General features: G+C 54.4%; 1 protein-coding gene across 1 annotated transcript; it reads left to right on the top strand.

Moving 5' to 3' along the window:
• Positions 1–4,761: 4,761 nt before the first annotated feature.
• Positions 4,762–10,745, top strand: KCNK15 (potassium two pore domain channel subfamily K member 15). Its single transcript, XM_066561418.1, has 2 exons — positions 4,762–5,080; positions 8,433–10,745. Exons 1-2 carry the CDS (start codon positions 4,798–4,800, stop codon positions 9,344–9,346), a joined length of 1,197 nt encoding a protein of 398 aa, XP_066417515.1. The 5' UTR covers positions 4,762–4,797; the 3' UTR covers positions 9,347–10,745.
• The last annotated feature ends 1,445 nt before the right edge of the window (positions 10,746–12,190 follow it).

Genomic DNA, 12,190 nt, shown 5'->3' with positions numbered 1-12,190 from the left:
TTGCTAAAGCAGAGCAGCACCTTTCCCATTTGGTTGTGGTCCAGGCGCTTTATGGCAGGTACTTTGTGCCTGGCTGATGTTCAGCTGACAGCTTTCCAAGCATATAAAAAACTTATTAGGCTGAAAATAGAGTTTGTGACCATCAACTCTCAAGAGTACTGTCAGCATTTCCAGCCCAGGTCTGCTTTGTGTACAAGCACTGGCAGAGCAGGCTGCTGGGAGGAGCAGGGTGGGAGGATGGGGCTGTGTGTCCCCTCACAGAACCCATTTTGGGTGGGAAGAGTAGTTGAGAAAGGCTTCCCAATGAGTTCTGGGCTATTAGGAGGTGGCATGATGAGCTTTAGCATGGTTGGTACTGGGTAAGGTGGTTGAAGACATTCACAGGTGGAACTGTGTCCAGCTGCTCTGGGGTTGGAAACCTGGAAGTCACATCCATGGGAGAGCACATGGAGGCAATCTGCATTTACAACCAGTTTATATCCAATGCTCCATTAGTTCCCTTGCTGAGCTTCCACATCACAATGCAGAGCAAAGTGCCTGCAGCCATCCAAGCTACAAAGAGCCCAGGAAGGAGGCAGCAGGAATTCTCAGAGCCCAGGGAAAGCTGTGAGCTTCCTGAGCCTGCAGTAACTCTGAGCATGGCCAAAGGACAGCTCCAAGGCAGCTCCAGCATGCAGGAGGATGTTTTACAGGATTATTTGTGGAGTCATGGGACAGAAGCAAACACTCCCTCCAGCCTGGATCCAATCAGGGTGCTGTGTCTGCAGAGGAAGGCATTGCCAGGGCCCTGCATGCAGAGAGGAGGGATCTCTCCCTGTGCCCAGCTCATGCCTGGCTGGGGGCAGCCCAGCAGAGCCTGGAGTCTGCTATGGCTTAAGGACATCACCTGGGCAGCTGCAGCTGGTTGTTATTCATACCTTGATACATAATACTTTCTGGAAATTAACTAATCCATTGCTTTAGAAATACCCTGTGGCTTTGCCAGGCTATCTATAATCTAAGTATTAATGGCATTAAAGCTAGAATAGCTGATGCTTTTGCTAAAGCAAACAAAACCATCAATTTGGTGAGTTTAAAAATAACCAAAAGAAGCAGAGTACATCAGGATGCTCCCCAAGCCCTCAGAGAGCTGGAGCACTTTGCAGCTGAAACCAGGGAAGGGGCTGACACCTGGTGGGATCTGGGATTGACCCAAGCAGACCCACACAACTGGTCCCTGTTTAGTGCTTTTCATCTGAGACTCCTAAGCAGCTTTGCTTATTTCAATCCATTAGAACCAGAAAAGCTTTTTAATAAACTCCCTGCCAGCCTGGAATTAGTAGATGTGGGCCAATTAGACACATTAATTAGGCACTGGTTTAAACACAGATGAGGTTTGACTTTGTTTACCAGCCTCAGAGGAAGCAGCTTCTCAAAGTTCACCTCCAAAGGATTAAGAAAAAGGCACATTCACTCCCAGTCACAAGCACCTCCCCACACAAACACAGCTCTTGGACTTAGGCTTTATTTTCAGAGCTCCTGCTTGTTCTTTGCCTCCCCATGCAATAAAAATGAGACATTTAATCTCATAATGCAACTTCTCACTGAAAATCAATGATAAAGTACATTATCTTGCCTGCCCTGAACCCACGGCTCCAGCTTGACCTTCCTCAAGCAGAGTGAAGTCCTGGGAAACACAAAGGATGAACTTCTGGTTTCCCATCAGGAAAATGTGAAGCTTTCCTGTGTCTCAGGAGAACAGGACAGGATGGCCCTCCAGAACAGCCATCTGACACAGTTTGGTGTCACCCATCCCTGTGATCACAGGCAGGAAAATGCAGTGTGTGAGCAGTGAGAGGCAGAGCAGGCTGAATCCAGCCTGAATTTTGAAGCCTCCAGTCCCACTCCAAACACAGTCCTGGCTTGTTACTGGGGGGTTCTCATTAGGAGATGGATCCTGCTACCTTTTCTCCTGCTGAGCAGCATTTATTCTACAGGGGCCTCTGACCTGCAAGAGGTCAAAGCAAGCCCCAAAAGGAGAAATCAGTGACATCCCAATGTTTATAGCTCCCAGGGCAGCAGGGAAAGGCCATGATGAGGGAAGACCCATGTCCCAAGACACTGCAAGGTAAAGATTTCTCCTGGGCCCAGGAGAAGACCTTGAAGCTAGCCAAGGTCAGCCCACCACAAGCCACAGAGAGGACAGGGCTAGCAGAAGGGAGCACCGAGAGCTGCTCATACTGTGGCAACAGAGGTGCTGCTCCTGTCCCCAGTGTCCCCAGCCCCACAGAGGGGGAAATGCCACCCACAGACCCCTCTCTGTGTAGGCAGCACCTTGGGAAAGCCATGCTGGACCATCTCTGCCCAAGCACTGCTGGGTCTCATCACAAACACAGGTTTGGAAACAAACTGTGCAGGATTTAATTGATGATCAGCTGAGATTGATGCTGCTCCTAAAGAAACTGGGCAAGCACCTTGTGCCTATTGTCACCCACCCAGTGGAGAGCATCTCCCAGGGGTTTCCAGGCTGTAACCTACAATGGCATGTTGGCCCAACATCTGCACAGAGCAGCTGCCTTTCAATAACAGGCTACAGATCAAATATCACCCAGGGACCCCAGAATCTGATCTGCAAGGCACTGCAGGCCCCAGAACCCCTCCTAAAAGATATGTGACAGGCACCCAGAGATGCAATCATCATAAGATCTCCTTCCTCTGCAACAGAAGCTCAGTTAGCAGCTCTGGCTCCTGTCTCCAAGGTGGGAAGTCATTGCTGACCAGTGGAAAAAATTACCAGCACCAGGTGAAGTGCATCTTCATGAGCAGGAGGCCCCCACACGTGTCTGGGGCTGGAGGTTTGACAGCATCCCAGGCCCTGTTAGCAGGGCTGAGAACACAAAGCAGACACATTCCTCCAGCAGAGGCTCTGCCCCATGATTTAGGAGGCTGCAAGCCCTGAGATGTCGAGCAGCACCCGACAGCTTTGCTGCTCCTGATGGATGCTGGAGTCTATTTTTTCTCCAATAACAACTTTCACTAATGGTGCTGGCAGGGAGGCTCAGCAAGGAGGAGGGAAGTGGCAAGTGGCCAGGGTGAAAAAGAGTTCACAATTACAGTAGAAAAGGCCACTGTGTCCCTTTGCTGGCCATGGGAATGCTGAGGACGGGGATGGACGGGGCTCTAGGAGAGCACTGAGTCACCTCCTCCTTCAGGAGAGCACCCACTGCACCCAGAGCACTTTCAGCAGACACCCAGACATCTGCTTATCTTATTTTTAAATTCCTCAAGTGACAGGGTGCCACAATCTCCCCCAGCAGTCTGTTCCAGTGTTTCACTGTCTTCATGGTTAAAAAGTTTTTCTTATGTCCAGTTCAAACCTTCATTGGTGCAACTAAATCCCAAAGCATCTTCTCCTGTCCAGAGAGGGAAGCAAGATGGATGAAGAAGGATGTAAGCCTTGTCATTTTTTTCACTTGTGTGTTTTATTCCCAGCCAAAAGAAGAGTTTATTTTCCTGAAAGAGATACTATCGCCTGCAACACACAACTCAGAAGTATCTTTCTATTTTTAAAAGTGAAGTATAGGAGTTACATAAAAGCTATGGTAACCAGGAATGAGAAACAGCATCTTCAATTTGTGGGCTCTGCCTCCTACCACAGCTAACTTCCCTGCTCCTTGAGGCTGACCTGGGCTGTCCACAGCACATCAGTGCAGAGAGGCTGAGCTCACTGCCCCCCACACCAGCACAGGCTGGACAGTCCCCACATTCCCACATTGTCTGCAGCCTCTCACCAATGTGCCAAAGAAAGCAGCAGAAACATTGAATCTGTTTTTCTTCCTTTCTGCCCTCTTAAAACAGCACTGGACACAGCAGGCCAGACTCTGCTCTGGTAACCAGCTGGGAAAAGGATGACACAGATAAAGCAGACAGATAATACAGACAAATAACACAGATAACACAGATAGATAACGCAGGTAACACAGATAAATAACACAGATAACATAGATAACACAGATAACACAGACAGATAACATATACTGCACAGGTAACACAGTTAACACAGATAGATAACACAGCACAGATGGATAACACAGATAGATAACACAGATAGATAACACAGATAGCACAGATAGATTGCACAGGTAACACGAATGGATTACACAGGTAACACTTAAGTGTTCCTCAGTGCCATGGGTGTGAAGTAGCCCAGAGCTGGGCAGAGCAGCAGGAGCCAGGGCTGCCTGTGCAGGGGTGATACCACAGGGGTGATACCACAGGGTACTTGGGGACAGCCACAGCCCGAAAGGCCCTTGCTTTCAGGAGGGCAAGCCAAGACGGTGTAGGCACAAGAACCTCCTCCAGCCTGGGAGCATCCAGGGGCAGCTCCAGGGAACAGGGATGTTACTGCTGTCACTGGCATGAGAATGAACCGTGGCCTCGCTAGGGCTCACCTGCCAGGCTGGGAGGGTTCAGGGCACACCAGAGCCAGCCTAGGTGTGCGTAGCCCGCAGGAGCCGGTGCCCAGAGCCCATAGGAGCCAGTGCCCGGGGCAGCAGCAGCCGGTGCCCAGCGCCCACAGGAGCCGGTGCTCGGGTGTCCGGGTGTCCGGGCTCGGTGCGCGGTGCGGGGTGAGCCGTGCGCGGGCGGCGGTGCGCGGGGCCCGGGCTCGGTGCGCGGGCGGTGCGCGGGGGGCGGTGCGCGGTCGCGGAGGTGCGCGGGCGGTGCGCGGTCGCGGGGGTGCGCGGGGGGCGGGCGGGGGGCGGCAGCGGCGGCGGGGCCATGCGGAGCCCGGGCTGAGCGCGGCGGCCGCCCCTCGCCATGAAGCGGCAGAACCTGCGCACGGCCGCGCTCATCCTCTGCATCTTCTCCTACCTGCTGGTGGGCGCCGCGGTCTTCGATGCGCTGGAGTCGGAGGCGGAGAGCGGCCGCAAGCGGCTGCTGGAGCAGAAGCGCGGGGAGCTGCGGAGGAAGTACCGCTTCTCCGCCGACGATTACCGGGAGCTGGAGCGGCTGGTGCTGCAGGCCGAGCCGCACCGCGCCGGCCGCCAGTGGAAGTTCGCCGGCTCCTTCTACTTCGCCATCACGGTCATCACCACCATCGGTGAGTGCGGGCAGCCCGGCCGGCGCGCCCGGCATCCCTGCATCCCTCCATCGCTGAACCTCTGCACTCCGTGTCCCTCCATCCAACCTCCCTGCACCCCGTGTCCCTCCATCCCCACGCCCCTGCATCCCATGTCCCTCCATGTCCCCGTGCCCCGTCCTTCTCCAGCCCCACACCTCCTGTACCACCGGGAGCTCCAGGGCAGGCTGGGGGGTGCCCGCACGGCAGAGGCAGGTGTCACCCTTGCGAGGCTGGGACATCTCTTCAGGCCGTCCCTGAGCTGACCCTGTGGGACCCCAGTGCCCAGTGGTGGGTGAGGTCACCCACGGGCAGGCTGGGGCCGCCCTGTGCTGGGGGTGCTGCTCTGGCCGGGGCCCCAAGACACGACATTGTCCCAGCCAGAGCAGCTTGGGGAGCTCCTGCGGGAACCTTTGGAGCAGGCAGCTGCCAAAGTTGGCAGTGGTGTGGGAGGGCAGAGGTAGGGGCTGTGTCTGTCCCTTGTGCTGGCTGTAGCCAGTGAGCTGCGTGAAGAGCTGGGCAAGAATTGTTGGCTTCTTTGCTGGCTCAAAACTCTGGGCGTTTGGCCGTGTGAGATCTGCTTCATGGAGCCAAGAGAGCCACGAGCCACTGCCTGCTGCTCTGCCTGCACAGAGCCCTGCAGAGACAGGGGTGTCAGCCTGGAGTGATTAAATCACATTAAACTCCCCTGTAGACTCACTTATCCATACTAGAGCCCAGTGCCTTGGTTTGTCCACTTCAATTTTGCAAGAGGATGAAACCAAATTGAATGAGGGTTGCCTTAATTGAGGTGAGATTTGCCACATGGGAGTTGAGCATTGTTTAATGAATCCACTTTGATTAATTCATGCACCCTTAGAATCCCGTGGGGGTAGACAGGGATCCCGTGCTCGTGTCACTGCTTGTGCTGGGATTTCAGCAGATCTGTTTTGGAGGCAGGAATCCTGAGGCCAAATCCAGCCCCAGCACAGCCAGCAGCCCCCTCCTGTTCTTCAGGACAGGACTTCAGCCTTCCCAAAGGGCTTGGGATGGTTGAAATACCTCTGGTAGCTGGGAGCATCATCCCTCAGGACAAGGGTTGGTGGGATCAGCTGCACTGTGTTACCAGAGGACAAGAGGTGGAAGAGGGACAGGTATCTTGCAGGTCTTGCCTGGGGTCTCCCTGTGCTCCCATGGGATGTGGTGTGGGTTTGCGCAGCTGGGAACACACATGGTCAGCAAACCACAGTGGGCTCAAAGCATGGTTCAGGTCAGACCCCAGCAGGAGGGAAAGATGAACAGCTTCAGCAAAAATCCCCATCATCACTTGACAGGTTATAGCTTCATTTACATGATTTTCCTGTTGGCTGTGACAAACAATGGCTGTGCTTATCACACACCCCCTGTGATAAATAATTTCAGCCCAGGTGCCGTATTTCTCAAACACTGACATGTAAGATCTCTTTATATTGGGCTGTGCTCCAAATCTCAGTTTTAATGTTGTTGTAGCTGTGTTTACTCTTTCTAATTCCCTTTGTCATTTCAAAACCATCAGTCAAACACTCCTTCAACAGTCTCTCAGGGTATAACAATTGTTTTTCCACTTACTGCTCTTGTGGATCATTATCTTTACATCCTCATTGCTGTCATTGTATTATCTTGTAGCCTGGGACCTGGTGATTGCACTCAGTTATTAAGCTTGGATCTGACTGGGAGGTTTTGCCACTGCAGTCTCCTGTCTGCTCTCTATTTAATGAAATGTGGCATGCAGGTATTAAATCCATCATTTTTTGTTGTGTGAATTTGTGAACAGAGAGAGCAATTAGAAGCTGGTCCCTTGCTGCCTGCTGGACCAGCTCTGAGCACAGCATGGTGAAGGATAATGCTGTCCTCAGCCCCTCAACTCTGTCCCATGCAGGAGTTTCCTGGAGCAGGAGGTGTGCTCAGGAGCCCAGGATAACATGGTTATCCTCCTCTGGCCCTTCCATCATTGGGTGCAGCACCTTCCCCAAGTATCCTGGAAATCCACGGGCAGCAAGGACTGAGGTGAAGCCAAGTCACCACTTAAGACTGTGGGGCAATAAGAGGGTGTTTTTCCCCATGTCCCCCATGTAAAAGTCACACAAATTCCTGCAGAAAGTGAAAATACAAATAGCTGTTTGTGGAAGGCCTGGCAGCAGTGCAGGAAGGAGCTGGCACTGTTCTGCAGGCACTTGCAGAAGGGAAGTTTCAGGCCCTGGTAGTTTCTTGTAGAAGCAACTCAAAAGAAAGGCTCAGATGCCTTTGGATGCCTTTGGATGCCGTTACTCCCCACGCCACGTGACTCCCTTGCTCTGATTTTGTTACTCATCCTCTGAGGTCAGGGGCCACCAATTTCTGCTAAGCTGCTGTAATTGAGGTGGGCACGGAATCGCTGGAGCCCGGAAGATTGCAGTGAATACCTCACTGTGCCTCACAGTGTGATTGTGTGTGTCCTTGAGTCACAGCTCTGAAACTTGGGCCAAGGTGGAGAAATTAAATCTCAGAAGGTGTTCAAGGAGAACCTTGTTGTCCTGGAGCTCCTTGTCCTGAGGAAAAGGGCTGACAGGGCTGACAGGTGACATCAATGCTCCCTACCCTGCATCTAAACCAGCACAGCCCCTCCTCCCCAACAGGCCAGTGGTGCTTTAGGTCTGAGTCTTAGGGACACTGGAGTAAATCTGGAGTGGGTCTGCAGAAGTCCTTCCAGACTGAGCTGCTCCTGTGGGGACTGTCCCTATAGCACAGGGTTGCAGGGTCACTCTGGCTCCTGTCCAACAGCTCCTACAGCTGAGACTCAAATGTGCATGTGACACTGAATGGCTTGGGAGGAGGAGGAGCAGGTGACAGGGGAGGTGGCAGTGCCCCTGCAAGGGCAGTTGTGGATGGTCCTGGCTGGGTGTGTTCCTCCCCACAGGGTGATCCGGCGCTCTTGGTCTCAGCATCTTGCAGAGCCTCTGTTCCCCATCGCTGTGGGGTTCAGGTTACCCTGCACACCTGGTACTGGCACAGCATCAATCTCTGAATTATTCATGAGCTGCAGGAGGCTTGCAGACCCCAGTCCAGCTCTAGGCCTTCTCTTGGCCTCTGTGACACTGGGGGCTATCAGGAGGGTACCTTCTCTCTTTAGGGGTCAAATGAGGTTCTGCCTACACAAATGTGCCATCATCCCAAAGGATGAGCATCCCATGGCCCCATTAGCATTGCCTACAGATCTGTTATTGAGTTCCATTCTTCCCTTCATTTTTCTACTGCTCCTCTTGGTCACAGGGCAGCCTTGCTGGGAGCCACAGTGAGGTCCTGATGCCGCCTCTCCTCTTCCCTGTGTCCTTCACAGGTTATGGGCATGCTGCTCCAGGCACAGATGCTGGCAAAGTCTTCTGCATGTTCTACGCCATCCTGGGCATCCCCCTGACGCTGGTCATGTTCCAGAGCCTGGGGGAGCGCATGAACACCGTCGTGAGGCTACTGCTCAAAAAGATCAAGAAATGTCTGGGCATGAGGACAACCCACGTCTCCATGGAGAACATGGTCCTGGTGGGCTTTCTGTCCTGCATGGGCACCCTGTGCATCGGCGCCGCAGCCTTCTCTTATTTCGAGGGCTGGACTTTCTTCCATGCCTACTACTACTGCTTCATCACCTTGACCACTATTGGCTTTGGAGACTTTGTGGCTCTGCAGAAGAACGAGGCTTTGCAGAAGAAGCCCCCGTACGTGGCTTTCAGCTTCATGTACATCCTGGTGGGCCTGACCGTCATCGGCGCCTTCCTCAACCTGGTGGTGCTGCGCTTCCTCACCATGAACTCGGAGGACGAGCGGCGCGACGCCGAAGAGCGAGCCTCGCTAAGGAGAGCCCGCAACAACATCCACCTCAAGCCCAAGGAGGACAGCCGCAGCAGCAACGCCATTTTTCTCCCCGCAGAGGACAGGACGAGCCAGATGAACCTGATCCCTCTGGTGCAGGAGGAGGCCGAGAGGCAGCGGCGCCAGTCGGCCGTGTCTGCGGCCGAGGTGCCGTCCTTCTGCACCTGCCTGTGCTACAGGCCCCAGGTGTGCGGCAGCCCGGCGCCCTCCCACCCCGAGACCCTGAGCTGCCACACCAACCCCGTGTACTACAACTCCATTTCCTACAAAATCGACGAGGTGTCCCTGAGCACGCGGGGGCAGACCGGCTCCTCCCCAGGGAGCACTCTGTCCTCCAGCAGCCCCCGCTGCAGGCAGCACCCCCGGCTGCGGAGGAGATCCATCTAGGAGTGTGTGCCGAGCCACACTCACTGCTCCACCCTTACTATGGTGATAAATTAAGAACAGAGATGTCAGGTTCTTCTTACTCATTTCTTCAGTTCCTCTCCCTCCCCCCAGCAGGAGCCTCTAAATCCTGTTGGGAAATAATGATTCCTTTTTTGCAGGCACTGAATGACATTGTTAGTTTTTCTTTGCTTTTTCCTCCCAAGTAGGTTCAAACATTTGGGACTGGCAAGAGCCGCCCTCTCCCACCCCAGTGAGCTGCAGGTTTGCTCTCCCACCTCCCTGCTCCCCAAAGGCTGCATTGCTGCCCTCCCACCCTGCTGAGCCTTGGCTGTGGCTGCTGCCAGCACATGACTCTTGCTCCATGGGCTGGGCTGCATTTGCTGAGAGTGTCGAAAGCAAAGTGTGTGTGAGCAAGCCTTGCAAGGCTGGGGACTACCAAGTTGTCCCCTGGCACCAGGTGCAGGTAAGTCAGTGCCACACAGTAGGTTTGCAGCTGGTGGGTGGGCAGGAGGGAATGGGCTGTAGTCCTGCAGCTCAGCACATGGGGACAGCTTCATGGAGGAACTTCATCTCCTGTGAGCAGCCCTCTGGGTGAGAGCTCAGGCTTGTGGCTGGCTCAGTGCTTTTAGAAGATGAAGGCCCATGTACTCACCCACCTGCCCACCAGCACACCTTGTCTCTTACACCTCCCCACCATGGGTAGGTCCTCCTTGCTGAAATGGCTGGAGGGACACTGCCCCATTCCCAGGGGAAACTGAACTCCTCCAGTCCAGTCCAGCCCAGCCCAGTCCCAGCTCTACTCTGTGCTGAGCCCAGCCTGTACTGAGGGCAGCCCCAGGGAGAGCCTCCTGAACTACAGTCACCTGCAAACAGCTTGGTCCTAAGCAGTTTTTTTTTTTTTTCTTACCTAAAATCACCCCTTCCTTCCCCACCTTTCCTCCAGCTGGAAAGGTGATGTGTTGCAGCAGCTGTGCTGGCTCCTCACCTCCTCCCAGTCCCTGTGAGCCCATGGGTTTGTGCTTGTTGCTGCTGGGGTTATCTGAGGTGGGGGTGGTCCCATCTCCACATTCATCCCCCTGTGGTACCTGCACAGCCACACCTGGGCTGCTCTTTCCAGCTGGTGACCCCAGCGTGGCCTTTGTCCATCCTCTCTCATCTGCATGAAAGCAGGGCTCTGACAGTGGTAGGAGCTCTATTGATTTTTTTTTTCTCCAATAATGGACATTTTAACTCTCAGTTCTATTTAAAATACCCTCTGAGGGGGTTTTTGTGGAGAAATAGCTCCTTTTCCTGGTGGGGAAAGCATGCAGAGTTGCCGGCATTGTGAAGGTCTCAGGGCAGGCTTTGCTCTCTCCTCCTTTTGTTCTGGGTGGCAGGTTAATAAAAGGTGAATCCATCAGGTGGTGGTTGATTATTTGTCACAAGGATGAGCAAAGGGAAGTGTCCAAGCCCCAAGGCTGGCTCCCCGTGGGCACCCAGGCAGAGAGGAGGATGCAGGTGCTGCTGGGCTGCCACCAGGGGCTGGTTTGTGACACCTTCACCTGGGTGCTCCCAGGCCCTTTGGGTGGGTGAGACATTCCAGGGGCTGGGAGGTCCAACCACTGCCTCATTTGCAGCAGTGGGGCAGCCCTGCCCCAGCTGGGTGAGCCTTGGGTTAAAGAGAAAGGGGGAGGAGGGGGGAACAAAGCAGGCTGTGAGTGTGGAAAACAGGCTTAACAATGAGGCTTTCATTGGCTTCTCAGCTCCTCAGCGTGTCACTTCACGCTGATCCCACCAGCTCAGCCCTTCTGTTGCCATGTCCCATCTCCCCCACCCTCCCCATGGATTTCAGCCCAAGGTTTGGCTGTTGCTGTGCTGCCCTTTGCCATTAGAGCTGAGCAGATGGAAATCCCTCCCTCTTTCCACACTGAACCTTGGACATCTCCCAGTGGCCAACATGGGGCTGCACCTCACCCTCACCCACAGTTGTGGAAATAAGCAGGTTCTTGATTCCTGCTCAAGGCACCTGCATGGTGAGATCCACCTCTGGTGGAGCTGAAGCAGGAGAAAACCTGAACCCAGAGGCTGAGCCAGCCTTGCACTCTCCCTCTGGATTCAGCAGCGCACTGCCCAAGCTCAGTGGCTCCGTGGTTGTGTCCCAGAGACCATTATGCAGCCATGCAGAGGCAGCAGGGCTGGTGGTGTGACCTCCACACCCTGGAGGGCAGTGCTGGTGGTGAGGTGACAGTAGCTGCCTGTAGCTGCTGCTTCCATGTGGCCTGAGCTTCCAGGCAGCACTGCTTGGCTGCTCAGTGACAGCCTCAGCCCCCTCCTGCTTGGCAAGCTGGTGGTGGTCTGAGGGTGGGAGATGCTGGGCTGCCCCTTGACACTCTATAGACACCCCCCTCTTCCTCCTCCTCCTCCTCCCCTTCCATCACTGCTCCCCCAGGGGCTGTAGCTGGGGCAGGAGGGAAGCTGCCCCTTGGTCTCACCCTGATGACCTGCAGAGGGATTTGGAGGCACCACAAACACCTTTTAAGAAATTCTTAGCGAACTTTGTGATCCCTCATTCCCATGGGAAAAGGACTTGCAGTAGCTGCCCAGAGAATGGTGCCTATTCTCAGCACCAGCCTATTCTCAGCACCACCACCTCCTCCACAGACCCCTCCAGCAGCATCCCCCAGACATTTCCCACCCAAGGGCTCACAGCTCCAGGTCACCCAGGTACAGCTGCACACCCAGTAACACCTGAGGGTCTCCTTCCCTGGGGCCCTCAGGCTCCCCTGCACCCACACTGGATGTTCCCAACAGCCTGGGCCAGGGGTGGCTTTTTTCTGCCAGTAGAGTCTTCACCTCCAGGGTTTC

The sequence above is a fragment of the Molothrus aeneus genome, chromosome 17 (genome assembly GCF_037042795.1).
Source record: "Molothrus aeneus isolate 106 chromosome 17, BPBGC_Maene_1.0, whole genome shotgun sequence".
NCBI classification, from domain to species: domain Eukaryota; kingdom Metazoa; phylum Chordata; class Aves; order Passeriformes; family Icteridae; genus Molothrus; species Molothrus aeneus.
This window is presented reverse-complemented; position numbering and strand designations above follow the sequence as displayed.